General features: G+C 37.3%; 1 protein-coding gene across 3 annotated transcripts in view; it reads right to left on the bottom strand.

Moving 5' to 3' along the window:
• Window positions 1-749: 749 nt before the first annotated feature.
• The window catches only part of LOC117224946 (protein RUFY3), a 57,935-nt gene continuing 39,168 nt past the window's right edge, over window positions 750-19,516 (bottom strand). For all 3 annotated transcript variants that reach the window (XM_033478183.2, XM_033478181.2, XM_076526116.1), the window contains exon 12: window positions 750-7,879. In XM_033478183.2, the coding sequence (XP_033334074.1) occupies window positions 7,739-7,879 (141 nt within the window). In that variant the 3' untranslated portion in view covers window positions 750-7,738. The remainder of the gene's footprint in view (window positions 7,880-19,516) is intronic.

The following is a 19,516-nucleotide window of genomic DNA, read 5'->3' as shown; positions in this document are numbered from 1 at the left end:
AAATACAAGTAAATCTTCTCGAAAGTTAGCATCCATACTTTTAAACGTGTTAAAACGCAAACCCTTAAATATATCGACTTAAAAACAAAGTGACTTATGCCACTTTCAAAATAAACGGCTCATATAATTTAAAAGAAATGTCAATATCTAAAATTTTGTATTATCATCGTCAATTCAAACTGTGATCCCCGTCGCAATTAACATGTCAAACATGGTTATACACTGTAACTTATCTAGTGCAGATAATATCACATAAAATAATAATAATAATAACAATAATTTCACATAATAGAAAATTCATCGTTGCCGCAGGCAATTTCTGTAAAACCGGCGTGGCATTCAACATGTTGAAAAAGTGACTTCGTAAGTTGAAAATAGTTTTAATTAATAAAACAAAAAGCCCTTGATCAGAAAGTAGTTTTATTTCAATTTTCATCTCTCTCTCTCTCTCCCTCTCACCCTTAATATCTTCGAACGCAGGCGTAAGTGAGATCATGTGCACAATTACGCGCGTACTCTACGAACACTTAACATCGATTTATTCGAAAAACAGGCTCGTATGAAAATATATGTCACTTCGCATTTATAATATTCGGTTCTTTGGCTTGCACAGAGCATGGGTTCGCGCAACGCAGCATTTTGTTTGGAACCCGGCCACCGGTGTTATACGAGAAACACTTGTCGTTACTATTCTAAAAGTATCGCGTAACCAACAAACAACAGGGGCAGAGAACACCGGCACGAAAAAATATAAAATCAGCCTTTTATTCGCATAAAATCTCTTCATCGCTACAGAATCTCTTAAAAATACCATTGTACAGGCACGCGTTTCGAAAAAAAAAGAAAAACAAAAAAAAAAACTACAGCGTAAGCGTATCTGCAGTTTCAACATTTCACAACTCCAAATCCGCTGGCGGATCCATATTCATGGAAAGTAAAAGACCCGGCCGCGCAAAATTTGAAAAAATACCATCGTAATGTTAACGCAAACGTAACGGCGCCGTGCTCCCGATGGAACAAACATAACGGATCTCTTTTACAAAGAGCGTTCTTTCTTTTTCTAAACGTCGCGTCGAGGTTGCCAAAATTCGACGATTAGAATCGGAGCCAAAAGTAACATTGTAGACGGTTCAAAATTTGATTACAGCCGTACTCGCGGATATCGGATGCAAAATTACAATCGGAGCGTACACATGCGTATCAAAAACAAAACATGAACACACGATTACTCTGTCCGTGCATTTTCATGGAATCAATCACGAGCTGTTCTCGTATTCCGATACGTTCTCGTCAGCTTCGGATTGCAAGACGTTAAACTGTAACACTTATAGGATATCATATACGGTGACAAAACAGATGACATAATTATTTAGTCGGTCGTAGAATTTCAATTGTAGAAAAGTGCTGCGGAACCCGTATGAAAGATTTATATGCCATCTGTTCTGTGAGCTGGTTAATTTTCCCCCATGCGGCTTATTCATCAGAGCTTGGCCAATCAGATTATCACCTGTTGCTGCAGTCCAATTATTTAGCTAATACGAAAATGAAAACCTTGGGAACGGTATAAAAGTTATGCCACCTTGGGACCCGTCGGAATCACCGACAGTTATTTCATCGAGAATCATCTCAACGACCGTATTCATTCGCCGGCGATCATGTCGCCGAGACGTTTGGATCTCCGACAATTATTTCACCGAGTTTTGCCAACAATGTTTATATCCATGCCGTCGATCTCTGCTGCGTTATGCGTTAAATATGTATCTATTAACACTAGATTTACGGAGCACGAAAAACAGCTGTTTTATATCAGTTCATAAAAGCAACAATAAAACATTTATTCTGATTTTGAACAAGTGTTATTGAAACATTTGCCGTAAGTAACATATACATTGAATAAATAATTCGTAAACGTATCTTTACGATATGAATAATCGTAAATTAAAACATTGGTGAACCGCCATTTTGACGGATTCCGTAAATCTAGCGTTAATAACGTTAATAAAATTTATGATAAATTACGTATTTATTTGTTATTAATAATATGAATAAAATAAAATTATAAATACAACAAATGGTTTAAAATATCGTTTGCAGGGCTGTTTTCTTATGAAATAAAAATAACAAGTAAAAATTATCGACGAAATTCGATGTCGATGAAATGATTGTCGATGAATTTAGGTGCGTCGTGAAATGAATATTGACAAAACTTCGCGTCGGTGAAATGATTGCCGGAGATCTAAACGTGTCGGTGAAATGATCATCGATGAAATAATTATCGGTGAAAAGAGAGTAACCCGGATCATTAACAGTTACGACGAATATTTTAAGGATTAGCGAATTTCTGATTTCTCTGATAATGAACGGTGAATTTATTTCAAGAGAATATTTAATTCATTTGTACGTCTAATACGTAGCGAACAAAGTCGACATCCTAAAAATAACATATATCTTATGCTTAAAAAATTGTGATGTTAGTATTCTTTACGCGAGTGAGTGCTTTTTTCCTGTGTATAGTCTTCGATTTCGATCCTTGTGAATGTAATACTGATCGTTGGATAATGTTTTCGATTAAGGTCAGTAGCCGGGATCGAAAGTAACGTAATTCTCATGGCTTATGGACACTCGTCGGTGAAACTCGCAACCGTAGAACACGGGACCAACGACTGAATCACGAACAGTTTGTGCCAGAACAAGTCAAACATTTTCATAAACTCCAGATTAAAAAGATTTAAATGAAGGTAGCACGAACAAACAGTCGACCACCCACAATGTAAATTCTTTACACCGACCCTTGTGAGCATGAACAAATCAGAGCGGAAGAATTCAAAGTTTGAAGGAAGAAGTTGTAAAAAAACAATAAAACCATGAATAGAAATGAATAAGAAAATTATAAAGAACGTAAGGAGTACTTTTGTCTCGTATGCTACCATTCGTGCAGTTCCTGCAAGCAAATGAAAAATGTGCATTGAGCAGACGAAGAAAGCATTAAACAATATTATTTATACGGATTAATATTATTAGTCGTAAAACTGACATAATCTGTAATCAAATAAAAAGAATGTGACTCGTTAAGGAATTTGATTTATATTTACGTAGTTTCTTTTTTTATCAAGTCACCGAACGAATGCAATTATGCTAGTTCTCTTCGTTTACAATCCAGTTTAATGAATATATTAATCGATGACGGCACATATATTTGAACGGTTGAAAAATAAGGAAGATGAACAATCTTTGTTTATTATATAAAATCATGTTTTGTCGAAAACAATATGTACATCTTATTACAAGTTATTTAAACGGTATTTACTAAAAGTTTGAGTTACATATCTAAAAATTATACGACCATTTTCCCGATGTCATGTCACCAAAACACAGACTCCTTTTAATTTCACGTTACCCTTGAAAAAAGGGGGGCACCCGTTGGAGCCAATATCGAAATATTGGATTTTTCAGAAAATAGCAGCTATTTGATTCACCTTTCACCTTTGATTTATTTAACGATATCATTATATAGGGTGTCCCAAAAATGTCTCGCAATCCGAAAATGGGAGGTTCCTGAGGTAATTTGAAGTAAGTTTGTCCTTGGCGAAAATGCGATCCACGGCTTTGTTTGCGAGTTATTAACGAAAAAGAGTGACCAATGAGAGGTGAGATATGGTGGCGCAAGGCGGCCGAGCCAACGAGCGGAACTGGGCTTCGCGCGCTCACTGGCTCGGCCGGTAAGCGCTAGACGAGCTCGCCTCTCATTGGTCAGTGTTTTTCGTTAATAATTCGTAAACGAAGCCACGGGTTGCATTCTCGCTAAGGAAAAAGTTACTTCAAATGATCCCAGGAACTTCTCATTTCCAGTTTGCAAGACATTTTCGGGACACCCTGTATATCCTTAGATGACATAATTGTATCGTATCATTTATTTAATGATAAGAAGAAAAGTGCACGAATCAAAAATTCGCTTCGACTTAAAAGAATCGCCGAAGTTTACCGAGAAACACATCATTTTCGAATGATCGATTTCTCGACTTTGCCAAGGGTATTCACCTCTTAAAAAAATATATTGCGTTACTATCGACCCCACGTCGCGTTACTACCGCCTTGGGGTACAGAACGGTTGTGACACTCTTTCTCCAGTCTTCATTTTTTATTAACAACTTGGATATTACGTGTCATAAAGCGAAACCGTCCTTGCTCAATAATAATCTCAGATAAGGCAGCCGACAATAATAAAGACAGCCACTGTTTAGTGTTCACGTTCTTGCTCCAACGAACAATAAAATAAACAACAATGCCCAAAGTGCACGTAATTCAAGCTACAGTAAATTCTACCAAATTGTTCGTCAGCTTGTAGACAAAAATGGACAATCTGGGAAGAGCAGATACGATTACAGTAAATTCTCTCCAATTGTCGTTCAGCTCCTAAACAAAAATGGACAATTTGGGAAACGGAGATATGATTAATCGCCGATAAAAATGTGCCGCGAGGTTCAAATAATAATATCTTCTCTTCCCAAATCATCCATTTTTGTTTACAAGCTGAGGGACAATTTGGGAGAATTTACTATACATCGATGTAGCAAAAGAAAATTGTAAAGAATATTAATCCTGATAACTATAATTTCTGTTAATTTTCCTCGCTATAAGCTGGGTGCTCTTTTCTTTGTCTAATATTCTTGATAAAATAATAGGGTAAAGGATGATAACATAAACATCTACTTTCGAAAGTTTACCAGAAGTTTGGGTAACTAATATAAGCATTTTAGAGTCTGTTACTTCTTGAATAAAGATTGTACGATGTTACACATTATCGACATTTACCCTCAACATTAAACAGAAATTAATAAGAAATAATACGAATTATATGGAATTTAGAATTTATTACTTATTTCATTGTTCTCTGAAGCAGGAACGTAATAGTATAACGTTATTTTTATTAACTACTACTTAGTTACATAAAATTTTGGTATGAAAATATTTGTAGTAAACATAACGCAGTGCTGCCTCGAACAATACAGAGTTTAAATGTAGTGGATTTAATAAGGTGGAAATCCACATAGTTCAGAACTCACCTCCTCCCCCTTCAAAACAATCTAAGGTACACTTATGCTCTTGCAAGGGAGGTGAATATGTTTCTGTGTGCGTATACTATACGTGTGTATGTATACATACCTATGTATTATACAGTTACATAATCCACACATATGCATATCTATTGAATTGTACATGCACCATACAGTCGATCACGAGAGTCTTCGAGAATCACAAATATTAAGCCAGAGTTAACGTGAAATTACAGTTTCGCAAATTAAAAAGTAAATTAAGATCTATTTTCAATGGAATTAGTTTATCTTGTACATACATTATACTAAAGTAAACTGATAAACTTCATCAAAAATGGATTTTAATTGATACTTAATTACAAATTCAATAAAATACGTTCGTTGCCGGCGCACAACGGTGGCATTGGAAAAATTCAATTTTTCAACTTTCTCATTTAGGAAAAATGTCCTTAAGCAAGAGTAAATTAACATAAATTTTAATTATCTTCTTCTCACAATGACGAAGAAAATGATAAAAGTACACAAAATGATACGCTCATTTGCCAAATTATTGCAATTGGCAAATTGCCAGATTGGCAAACATTTGCTACTTTGCAAAACAAAAAGTAGGGAATAAGTGATAGAACAGTGTATACAGCTTTTAAAATTTCCTTAAATATGTACACTACCACGCAGGTTTCATCATGCATGCGAGTTACTCAGATCTATAAAAAGCAGTCTTCAAACTGAAATTTTGCAGTTTTTTGTTTATCGTTCCAATCAATTTCAACTTTCTGCTAAAACTAGTAAAACTTTGGTGAACTGGCTCGTCTAACGTATCCAACAAATTCAAGTTATTTGGATCAATTTTTATAAAATTATTCGATTAACAGATGTTCGAACACTTTACCGTGAATTATTTACTGTGAATACGTGAACAAAGGGTTGTTCAATTCGGTGCCTCATCTTTAAACTCTAATAAAGCAGAAATTATTGTGGATTTGTCTGGTTTCTTCGTTTTAACGCGAGGTATGCTTCATAACATTAATTATGAAAAACAATATCATTCCAGTGTTCATTTTGGACATTCAAAATTTAATGGACACGTTGAAATAAAAGACTAAAATCTACGAAAATAATCCGAAAACATTTTTATAGACGCTGTGCCAATGCAATCGTGTTTCAGCTATGCGAAAATACAATAAAGAATTAGGTCAGACGTGTCGGGTGATGTTCTAAAATAGAATTTATGTTACAACGAAGATGCAGACAAATCTCAAATAATTCGGGTTATTGGAATTATAAGAATTTCTCTACGAGGAAATGTTTAATAAACCTCTTCGTTGAAACATATATTGTAATCGGACTGCGGATCTTTATGCAAAATAGAAACTTTCCAAGCAAATTGTACTAAATGTAAGTCAAATAAAAATATATCTGCTTCGTTAACGATTGTAATAAATTGAGAACAATGCAGGAACGTTCTTAAATTTTTCCCACGTCTTTACAGAAGATTAATAAGAGAAGTTTAATAACTTCCCTGGCCATATTTAGAAATAATCAGGATATAAAATCCGCAGTCTAATTATCACAGAAATCGTGCGAAGTTTCAATCAATCGAATTTTCTCATTGCTACGAAACAATGTGCATTAGCAGCGTTGAGGACACGGTATTTCTAGCATTCAAACTCGAACGACGGTCTTGTCGACAAAAATATAACCGAGCACATGTCCAGGACGACTACATCATTTTATTTATAAATTCTACGCGACATATTTTTAAGGTAGCTACTTCTGGACACGTCAGTTTCTCGGTAAACCTTCATGCAAAAAGTGAACTAATTGTCCGAGATCCGACGGTCAAATAATATTAATGCTCCGCGTCCAAATGGACCGGCCATTCGAAAGTTAAAGATGCGACACACGAGTCGAACGACCCAACGATTCGAAAATCGGACGTCGAAATTCTCCGAGAAGTTCGATGCCATCGTAACCGCGTTATCCAAGGTAGCACGGTAGAGTTCCGTTGCAATCGTGGTCCAATATGAGACTGTTACTTTTGACCCCGCGTGTGCCCTAACGAACGCGTCCGCGTTGCATTTCGCGGCAGCCCTCTTACCAATTCGGCTAGGCATCGCATTTGTTCCCCGGGAACCGCATCTTTTGATTGTTCCGCGCTCGCGTCGGCCCGCGGAGCCGCCGAGGAATTACGAAGATTGTGCTTCGGAAACGGACAAAAGTAGAGGAATCGCTTTCAGTCGTCGGGTCTTACCGTCGAGTCGCGAAAATCCCTTCGAGGCCCGCTTTTCACCGCGCTGAAAACCCGGCGGGCCGTGTCTCGCGACGAGTAAATCGCGGGGAACGCCGCGCGATCATATCACGATGAAAAGAATTCGACGGGAAACGGGGAAACATCCCCCGCATCGATCCCCTTTTCTCCGTGCGACGCGTGCGTCGAATTGAAAATGAACGGCCCCCGACAGGGACCAGCGTCGTCGGACGCGACCTTCGGGAATAAAAGTGTATTCGTTATCCTCCGTCGTCGACGTTCCCCGTCCGTGCACGGCCCTCTGCGCCGTTCTGCACGTGCGAGACAAAGGGACCCCGTATCTTTTCTTCCGTGATTCATTCCGCTTCCTCCTGTCGTTGCAGCATCCGTCCGGCTATGACGTTACACGACATCCGACCGATCGAACCGCCGGACGTTACTGACCGGATGTATACCGGCCGACCGTGAACACGTAACACTCGTCGCACACGCGGACAGGCTTCGTCGAGTTCGGCAGCGCTGTGTTGTTGTCGCTGCACGCGTGACAGAAGATCTTACCGCAGTTGCGGCAGTGGTGCTGAAACAGAAATCAACGGGATCATCATCGTAAGAGCCGACGCGCGCCACCCTTTTTGTTACGGCCAAGTGGCCAGGATTTATGGCAGGCGCCATGTGTTTGGGTACCCGGACGGTATGGGTCTGTCCCGGGCCGTTCCCGGGCACATGTGGCACCGTCATAACGTCTCCTGGTCCTTGAGTACGGTCCAGTCAACTACGGTTGGGTCTGGCATTGTTCGGGCACGTAGGCCCATCAGCGCGGGAGGTCTAGCAGGAGTCATTTTGCCACTCTCCCGCCACTCCCGGCCCACCGTTTTGGGGCAGTCTCACTTGATTTGGGATTGCCGTGATTGGACCGTAATTCCTTGCCGCCCACCCTAGGTTAAGTAAAGGTAGGGATAACCGAGGTGACCTCGTGGATGTCACACGGTTATTCGAACAGTCCTGATCTGTCTATCCACCCTGATCCATCGTCAGTGGATACAGAGGTCTCCCGGGAAGCCAATTGTTGCAGCGCCCGGTTAGCCAAAAAATAGAGTCTTAGTCGGCACACAAAGCGTGCAAGTTACTACAAGGCTTGAAGCTCACAAGGAGCACCACGAGCAATAACACTTTTCGAGCCTCGACGATCAGTGTCTTTGCGATATTTGTCGTTCCAGAATGTCTGCGAGTGGATCTCGGTGGATTCGAAAATGTCGCGAAAACACTGATTTTCTGAGTCGAAAGTGGCCGGTGTGAGTTGGTTCGAAGGGGACCGCGATTGTCCAGAATTGGAGCCTGTTGTACAAGGCCCCGACGACCTTTAACCCTTTCGGTACGAGCGCGTTGTCCGCCGTGACACTCCCACTGTGCCGCGCCGAAAATTCGCATATAACGCAGGGTCAGTCCTCTTTTGTACGAAGATTTTCTTAAGCGTTAAGTAATGACTGTGCTCTTAACCCTTTCCTTACGGCAGCCCGCTCCGCTGGAGTGACGACACTGAACGGGGCACCGCGCCGCTAAGTGTGCACTTTGCGTGTCGGTAGTCTTCGGTGTTCGGACTTACGTCCTTCAACGCCGCTTTGTGACTGTCATAACGATGTATGAGCTACATAACAACTGTCTCATCGTATTATATGAAAAACACGAAAATTAGTATATTGTATGAATATTAACACTTTATCGACCGCTAGCCTATTTATCGGCTTTTCGATTGCCAATGTTTATCGATCGCTAGCCTATTAATCGGCTTTTCGATTGCCAATGCTTATCGACCGATAGCCTATTAATCGACTTTTAGCTATCGACGGTTTTCGCTTCTTTACTGTTTTGTTAGTAGCTGACCTCCTGTATGCTGACCTCCCCATATCCTTATGAATTATAATTATAATAATTATTATTATTTATTATTATTTTTAAAGGAATAAGCACAACACAATGAATAGCGAAAATTTAGCCGGTACTGGGAGCAAATGCGCGCGCGACTAAGCCAGTCCTTACTGAGTGGCAGCCTCAACCACGACCGGACGATAAAGTGTTAACTCTTTGCACTCGAATGATGACTCCGAGGCACCACTAAAATTTGTTATATCACCTTTCAAGAGAATTTTGACATTAACAAAGTCTAGATTTAAGAAATTATTAAGAGTGTAACTGTTGTGCGAGTCCCAAGAGTTAATTTCATATCCATAAAATGCATTTTGTCATATAAAATATAAATATTATAAGTTGGAAAAATGATTTTATATTTACAGTTAAAATAGCTTCGAGTGCAAAGGATTAAGTTATCTATATATTTAATGCATATGAAATTGAGTCTTGCGATGACTTGAGATGACAGTTACACTTTTAATAATTTTTTAAATTTAAACTTCGTTAATATAAAAATTATTTTGAAACGTGAACTAACGATATCAGTGGTGCCTCAGAGTCACCACTCGGGTGCAAAGGGTTAAAATCGTCTAGAACTGGGCCCTGTTGCGTGGAGCCATAACAACCTTGAAAATGATCAAGAATTGGTCTCTGTTATGCAAGGTTGCGTCGCTCAAAGTTGTCTAGAATTGGACATCGTTGTGCAGAAACCTGTCAACCCTAAAAGTTAAAAAAGTGCGTTTCATGAGTGCACGAAAAGAATACTTAAAAAATACTTTGAAAAGTTAAACTCTTTGTGCGTGCAAAAGGTGTCGATAAACTTGTCGTTCTCCTTTTACAATTATTTTTTGGATATTTTATTATTTTCGATATTTATTTATTTTATCGATATATTATTTGGATATTTATATTTATTATATTGGATTTTTTTTTTTATTTGGATATTTATTATTCCTTGGATATTTAGCTCATGTATTTCTGGAAACTTCTTTAGAAACATTATTAATTCTCTGTATTTCGACTGAGTGTATAACAATGGAACGACACAGTCAACGTATTACACACTGATGTACACACCGCGATAAAACTATAAAACACTGGCAAACATTGCGAAAAATTCTATGTACTTCTGAAATTTATTTTTCTTTCACTGACAGAGTATTATCGTTTACACTCTAAAAAAGCATGTCGCTCGGTTGTATGAAATGCATAGATCAGCGGCCTTGAGAACTGAGGCAAAAAATGTAAACATGTCACCCGATCCGCGACGAAACTGTAAGACAGTCCCCGGCAAAACTAAACTAAACCGGCGAACTAAACACTGCGAAAAGAGATTTTTGCTTTCAACTGTGTTGTTATTAGGCGTGCAGTATTTAAAGTGAATATTGTGTGTGCAATAGTTTTCGATTGTGCAAAATTCCGCACGATAAAAACGGAGATCAACATGATTAACAATTTAAAGAAGGAAAACTATTCAGTGCGAAAAATTGCCCATACATTAGGGAGAAGTCGTTGTATAGTTCGTAACTATTTAAAAAATAGTTGTGAAAAATAGTAACTTGTATTTTTTTCGAAACCCGCTTTTTTCTAATTTTTTATTTGGCAATGTAAACAATGCATCTCGGAGGTCTCTGTAATTTATATGCAGCCTGGAAATTTCATCGAAATCAATTAACGTTGTTATGAGTTACAAACAATTGAAGATCGCGAAACTCGCAGCTTTTTTAGTCATTGTATAATTAGTCGAGTAGTCGTATAATTAATACTATCCATTATCGCGTTACGATCGCGCATAATCGCGAATGTTGCACACGGATAAATTCCACGGCCGAGTACTAAAGTAGCGAAAGCTTTAAATTCCATTTTCCCAGAAAAATTGAGCTTGTCATGGGAAAGCTTTGTTTTACATTTTCGGCTTACTCTTACCTGCGACGTACACCGCGCGCCGTGTCCCGTTTAACTCGGCTCGTATTTTTTCAAACTTTATCGAAACAGAACTTCCCTCGAAACGCAACGCGAAAAAGTCGGAGAAAAAAATGACGATCGAATATTTTCGTTATCCGCTGCGAAGTAAATCCGCGGACAAGTGAAACCTCTTACGTTATAATGGTCTTTCCACGCTGAACATAATGATATGGAAATACCATTAAACCTGATTGAGAATAATAGTGTTAACTACTTTTCAGCCGCATACCGCGGCATCAGCGAAAGTTCCCGCACTGTTGATGCAGACAGAACGGGGAATAGATTCGGCTTTTGAAACCGAGTTGGATAACTCTGACCTAGATTTTTCTAGACATCCTCCGCAGCCTCCATTTTAAAGAAACACCCCACTTACTTAGGGCAATTTCTTCTCCTATCTCTGCCGAACATGGCTCCGTTCCCTTATCCGTGATCGTGTCATTTCCTCGTACCATTAAAAACTTCCTTATAGCCTTTTCATACGACTTAGATTGCTATTCTTTTCCCTTTTTTAGGGTACGCTAGCATTAGACGAAACATGAGCTAGGAGTGAAAAAGGAGATTTAAATGTTTTTAGGCGCCTTTGTCGGACGTACATAAAGGGCGTCAATCATTTCATAATCTATTTTCAATTATTCTTCCGTGCCATTATTTTACGATACTTTATTTTATAATCTCTAGTGACATTTTAGATCTATTAATAATTTGATATATGTATATATATCAAATTATTAATAGATCTAAAATTTGATATATATATATATCAAATTATTAATAGATCTAAAATTTGATATATATATATATCAAATTTTTTAGAAAATAAAAATCTTTAAAGTCATATTATCAAATTATATTATTATATATATATATATATATATATATATATATATATAATAATAATAATAATAATATATAATAATAATATAATATAATAATATATAATAATAATATATAATAATAATAATATAATTTGATAATATGACTTTAAAGATTTTTATTTTCTAAAAAATTTGATATATATATATATTATCTATATATATATATATTATCTATTATTATATATATATATATATATAATAATAATAATAATAATAATAATAATATAATTTGATAATATGACTTTAAAGATTTTTATTTTCTAAAATTGAATCGACTAGTATATTAACAAATATATTAAATATATCATTATTTAAAATAATTGACCTTCCTATAACCTCGACAGGTTCGCCTAGAAAAATCTTATTAATATCAAATTAAATGTTCCCAGAAACCATACAAACGTGTGAAACATTTTTTAGTATCATCGACGGCTCCGTAGACATTTGATTGGATCGATTTAAATGTGTCACCCAGTATATTCGATTGACTAAATTGTAACTCATTGGGGAACATGGTTAGAGGCGATAATGCTCCACACGAGACATACGCATACTATCAAAGAAGTAACTATCTTACATATTGTTTTATTTAGATAATTAAGATTAACTGCAGCATTAATTCTTTACGAGGCAATCAAGTTTTCATGTATTCCTAGATTGTCGAAACCTTTAAAGAAAAAGACGCAGTGTGCACTAAACCTCGCAGTAATGGCGGTTGGCCGTTCACGCGACGCACAGTGGTCGGTTTCCATAGAAAAGGCGGGAAAAAATGTACTTTTACTAGTACATGTACTTAGGTTCTTGTTGGGATAGAGTAATTTAATTGTCTATAAACGAATTACCAGATGTTATAATGAAATTAGAGTCGAACATATTATCGTAAGTAATTCTACTTTTTTTATAAACTAGATCAAAGTCTCCTAACTACTCGTAGAGGAAAAGTAGAAAAAAATGTGAATATGTCTTAAAAAGAAATCCTAGATTTGGAATGCTAACAAGCTCTTAGTAACATCTTAAATACTGAAACTATTGAAATTCTAAATGAAGTAAAAGCACAATAGTGGAAAATATATACATATACTTTTATCACATTCTGTGACGTTGAAAGAACATTTACGGCCTATAAATTAAATTTATACTTAATATAAAAATAATTTAGTACAATATAATATTATAATTTTATTAAATTAATTGCTACAATTTAATATTGTAATATAATTTGATATAGAGAAACAGTCGTAACACATTGTAACAAAAATTACGATTAATCGTAGTGGATAGAATAATAGCAGTAGCAATAGTAAATAATAATAAACAGTGCAGATATTAAAACAATATTCACATAGTTTTCATATCTTTGCATGTATATTTCATGCTCCTGAATATATTTTGCATTAATTTTGCATATATTTCGCGCATTCCGACATGTAAATTTTTGCACAAGCATTCACAGTCCAACAAACGCATGAAACAAGAAAAAAGAAGATTTCCACTTTGAAACCGCGTGGGATCCTTTATCTCACAAGTTTCTGCAAACAACATTGTAACCACAAATAAGAGTGCGCAACTTCTCTACGCCGCTTAAATTTCCGTTGCACTCATTAGAATATACAAACAACTCTTTTGTTTAATACCGTGCGATAAACTTAAGCGCTACTAATTACGAGAAATCGTCAGTTTCATTAAAATGCGAGATATAGAATCGCTATGTAAAATTAGAATGTATTCAGCGTACACTGTATGTAACAGCCATTTAGCTCGGCAAACACCCCATTAAAATTGCACCCCACGGACGTCGTGCATCAGCAGCGATACAGAAAATACGTGGAACGAGTGCAGAAAAGTTTCATGTGCCGGAAGTTTCTGGGAACAATAATTATTTTCTAATTGCGCGCAATTACGAAAGTTGAACATTTAGCACGCGAAGGCTTGGGGAATCGCATCTGGGCAAATCGTTATACTAGCTGCACAAAACAGTTTAACATTCCAATTAACGCTTCTCCCCCCCCCCCCCTCCCAGCAAAACACGACTTTTAATCTGCCATGACGGATTCACATGACACACGTCGCTTCGAAATCTAATTGTTTATTCGACATTCACGAATCCGTTGGAGTGTTGAAAAATCATCCGAGGGGTTCGAGGGGAGCATTATGCAAAATTATAAAGTTAGGCGGGATGAGGATCGGCTGAAACAACGGAGTCTCCGATATAATAAGAAGTAAACTAAAGGAAGATATTTATTCGACAAAGGAAATTCGCGTGTGCTCTTTTATACGTTAATAATTCGTCCTCGCGTTCTCGCATGCATTCACGCCGCGATCATTCGTCTCATTTGTTTCTTGCACTATGTCCGTCTTTCTCTCGCTCATGCTCTCTCGCTCGCATTCTCTCGCTTGTAGAATTCTCCAGCATTCACGCAAACACGCACTCATTCGTCTATTAAATCAGTTATGCTATGTTCGATATTATTGTTGCGTCCAGAGACAAGGGCCATAAAAAGGTCCCACCATTGGGGAAACCCTCTCAGGCCCCAACAAGGGTCAAGGCAGACACCCCCCTCCAAGGGGTGATTCGTGCCTTGACCAATAATAAACAATCTACCTCCATCCACGGGTGCTCCTCCACGACTTTCCAGCGTTGGAAGAGCATTCTTCCACCAGCGCTCGCAGAGAGTACAACACAAAAAATAAAGTTCTCTAAGACTACTAGAGACCCTTCCACGTCATTAATTTGCCGTAGGAAGCGCGAATCGAGCGTACAATAGTTCGATCGCGCATGTACGTTAGGCGACTAACCGAACGTACGGACAAAACAATTATTGTATAATTCTTTCTGGAATTTATCTAGATAATTTTGCGTTATACCTAGCAATTATCTATACAGTTTAAATAATTGTTTTTTAATTTTATCCCGATTGTCGCGAGAATGCATTTTCCGAGGTTATTTTGCATATCATCAGCTCTCATCAGGAGTAACATTATGTTTCCATGTTAAGTATGTAACACCTCTTTTTATTAGAAATTTACTGAAAAATGCTAAGGTTTTATTTTGCAACATAAATCCTTCATTCCAGCAAACGTCGAACATTCTGTTCGATAGATCGCGCATTGTTATGCGAAACAAACGTTTTCCAAGTCAATTTTAAGAAACGAAAATACGATAAAAACGCATCTCTTCATCCAATAATTTTAATAAAGCGAGGAGGAGATTTCGATGTTCTTAAGCTTCTCCAACGTGTTCTTTGCCATTTGATCTAGCCATTTTTCATTAAGATCGCCCCGATCTTTCCACCGCGGCGAGATACAGCCAAGTAAAAATTAATCGAAACTTTATAAAAAAGAAAAAAAAAATTGCCACGTTCAACGGAAAAGCAACCGAACAAAAATTGCAACGTCCAACACACCGTAACTTTGAAAAAAGAAAAAAAAGAAAAAACGAATTCGCTGAAATTGTGAAATCCTGCGAACGCGTTCGCGGGAACGTCGTTTTTCGAATTTCATTATAAATTTGTTAAGGTCCCGCCGTTTGTTACATGCACGGCCGTTCTTCCGCGTGTTAAATAAATGAAATTTTCCGCGGAAGTGTTCCCGTCTCGCGATCAAAATTATTTCATTAAAGCACACGCAACTCGAAATATCCATCGGGCGGGATGAAAGTTCGAAATCTGTCAATTTACATTATTACCGTTCAGTTCGGGTCGAGGGGCTGGTCTCAATTTGATCAGAACATCAAAAACGATCGTACCACGGCTGTTTGCGTCCAGACAGCAATAAAGCTTTCAATCAAAGTGATATATCGCGTCATCGTCGATCCCATTTTCATTTACACTCGGCAATCGCAATATTTTGCCGGGGCCATCGGCACAGAAGGTTCGCGACTGGGGAAACGCATATATTTTTCCTTTCCTTTTTTTTTTTTCGTTTCGTTTCGTTTCGTTCGTCTGTTTTAACAACCGTATGTACAGAGTGTTATCGCGACAAAGAAGAGGGAAGCTCTGCAACGTGGCTGGCAGTTACAGATTACGTTCGCGGCGTGCAAGCGGAAAAAAGTTCACCGGCTTGCACCTGAAGCTGGCACGCGGTCTGTTGGTCCACCGGGGCTTTTTCGCTCGCCGCCATGCGATTCCATTGTTCCAGCGTCAACTTCAGGTAAAAGTGCATTTAAATTGTTCCTTTTTTACCTCCCGCGATCGCCGACCATTAAGTTTCAAGAATTTGTTGAACATCTTGGTTAACGTACGCCGTTGTGTTTCGCAGAGTGAACTATCAAAAGCACGAAATTATTCCGATTCGTAAATTACAGATAATTGGTTGCAATGGAAAGTCTACCATTTAACGCGTAATTATTTATTTCATTAAAACGCGAATCGCTCGAGCTTGCGACCATCTTGATTCGTATTTTTCGCGAACAAATGTTATTCGTTGGTTTCGTTAATTGGATTAAATAAATTTCAACCGTGAATTTACACTTGCATCGGACACTCTTCAATTCTCCGAGTGGAGTGCTGATACTGCCGTTAATTTGTGCCGTACGTGCGTTCAAGCGTGGAAATCGTCCGTTGTTGATTTTCGTCGGAACCAAAGTTACGGAAAAGTATTTTCTTGCGGCAGATAAACCGTTTAAATTTAATGTCAAGAAACCCGCGAGTCGTACGCTAATACCGTTTTCTCTAACGAATAATCGTCGAGATAACTTCGGCGAGATAACTCGTCAAATATTGCTGAAGTTTCGCGAAACCTTATCGACGACTGCACAAAAATACTCTTTTAGCGATATAATTGAGCCGTTTATTTTGAAAGTGGCATAAGTCACTTTACCGTAATGAAAAGTGGTGATTTTTTAATGTTTATACGAAATTATTTATACCGAGAAAAATATCAATATCCTGAGATAACAAATACCAGTAAATCTTCTCGAAAGTTAGCATCCATATTTTTAAACGTGTTAAAAAATGCAAACCCTTAAATATATCGACTTAAAAACAAAGTGACTTATGCCACTTTCAAAATAAACGGCTCAATTATCCTTATCACGTTCCAAAACTTTAATAACATTGAATATAGGACTCCGCGTTAATCGAACGAAGTTCTTCATAATGTTTCGCAGAGTTTTTTGTTCAGATCTTTTCGCGTGATTTTACCTGACACATTGAAAATCGCAATTTTTATCGACACTGGGTTCGATGGATTTGTTCGTTGTTAGGAAACACAGGGTGGACCACGCGACGTGATCAGCTCGATTCAGCTAGTGGTGCGATTGGAAACTTTTTCAGCTGAAATGACATAGTTTAAGGAGAGCTTTAAGATGATTTATACCAATTTTTTGTCAACCCTTCCTTTCCGGAGAAGTCCTTTCAAGCTTTTTTTACAGATAAACTTACAGTTCTTTTTGTTTACATTGTGGAAAAACTATATGTTAAAAAACTATATGTCTTGTCGAATTCGTCTCAGCATCTCCTAAACGATGGCTACAAAAAAATCTTAGGTCAACCTATAAAACAGGTGACCTTGACAACTCCGGAGAGAAAAAAGGACTCCGGTAAAAACTCCGGAATTCAAGGATTTAACAAAAAATTTGTTACAATCGTCTTGAAGCTCTCTGTAAACTATGTTGTTTTAGCTGAAAAAGTTTCCGATCGAGCCACTGGCAACAGAATAAATTGAGCTGATCGCGTCGCGTGGCCCACCCTGTATATAATAATAAGATTGAACGCTCGCACCACTGCAACTTGCAGCTCGTACAGAATCAAATAAAAACGTATGTTTGCGAACGCGAATAATAAACACTGGTGTGTAGAATCATGGAAAAATTAACTGTTCCAGCGTGAATGTTTTTTCAGTATTATTTACGTTACAAATTGCATTACTTTTTGCAGTGACTCGAATGAGGCAACGGGTACAGAAACACTGTGATTTCCATTAAACCTATCAAGTTGTTAGGCCGATTACGCGAACCGACGATATTGGATGACACACGCTGAACGTCAGATTTAATTAAATACGTTCGATTTTGTTGAACTGTGGTAAATTTACAAATGCTCGCGCTCAATATTGCACGATTGTTTTCATAGTCGGAGTACGGTATAATAATATTTACAATGACATCGTAAAGTGAAACAATTTCTGGGTGAAAAAGAATTGTATGTATAAACAAATTGACGTGCCGTTTATACTAGTACACCCACTGAGATGCTGACGAGGCTACCGAAAGCTGTCATAGTTGGTTTAGTCGATATTTAATAAAATAGTTCAACCCTTGTTTATTTAACTTTTACTTTATTTATTATTTATTTTATTTTATTCAGCACAGGGTGTGCTAGTAAAATATGTATTGAGAAATAAATATTTAATGATTTTCAATGAATGTTTTTACATTAGTTTACATTATTATTAGTTTTGCTGATAAATTACAATACACACTGATAATATAATATTTAATAATATTTAATATTTAATAAGATAATATTTCGGAAAAATATTTATAAGAATAAAAAAGTTCACATAAAAATAAAATTAATAGTATGATAAAACATTCGAACGCCTTTCAGTACTTTAAATGACGAAGAGTACAATATAAGTTATATATACTAAACAAATTTCATCGATGCCCCATGATTGTTCCATCATTCTATTTACCTTCACCATTAACGAGAAAATTGTCCGCGTCAATCATTTGAATAATTAGGTCGCAAAAAAGGAATTTGAGTGATATTTTCTCATTGTCTCATCGTTTCGTTGTCTCGTCGACTGATTTGTATCTGGGTTTTACATTCCGCCGATTACATTCTTTCATTGGCTGAGAACGAATTGCGAGAAGAAAAGAAGAACCCTAATCGAGTGACTGAAGCAGGTGCGACGGAATTTATCGTAAACGAAAGATGGTTGTAGCCGAGACATAAGATTACTTTTATTACCTGAAAATTCGATCACATAATCTTATTACGAAATTCGTATAATTTAGAGTAGGAAAGCTTTGATCAAGGAATGCTACGTGAAAAATTTCGTTTGAACAAAATAATTGAGCTCGTCTTGGAACGGAAACCGGAAATACGATCACAATAGAAATAAAATAAATTCTCTCCATCTGTCCCTCAGCTTTTAAACAAAAATGGACAATTTGGGAAGAGGAGGAGTCTATCATTGTAAGTTAGAAAAAAGATAAAGTGACAGGAAAAAAACATGGCGTTTGACAGATATTCTCATTCAACATCCTAAAGGCACTTTTGGATGACCCTGCATAAAAACAAGCCGGGAGGCTTGAATAATCGTATCTCCTCTTCCCAAAGTGTCCATTTTAGAAGCTGGGGAACAATTGGAGAGAATTTACTGTACCCTTGCATGCCGGAACATTTCCTTTGACTCCGACTAACTTTCCTTTTTATTTCAGGTAGACCTAGCACACGCACGAAAAACGTTGCAACAAATGTCATGTAGCTTGTTACTTTCACGGTGAAATATTAATTAAG

Source organism: Megalopta genalis, chromosome 13 (assembly GCF_051020955.1).
Source record: "Megalopta genalis isolate 19385.01 chromosome 13, iyMegGena1_principal, whole genome shotgun sequence".
NCBI lineage: Eukaryota > Metazoa > Arthropoda > Insecta > Hymenoptera > Halictidae > Megalopta > Megalopta genalis.
The sequence above is the reverse complement of the archived record's forward strand: the minus strand, read 5'-3'. Positions and strand labels throughout refer to the sequence as shown.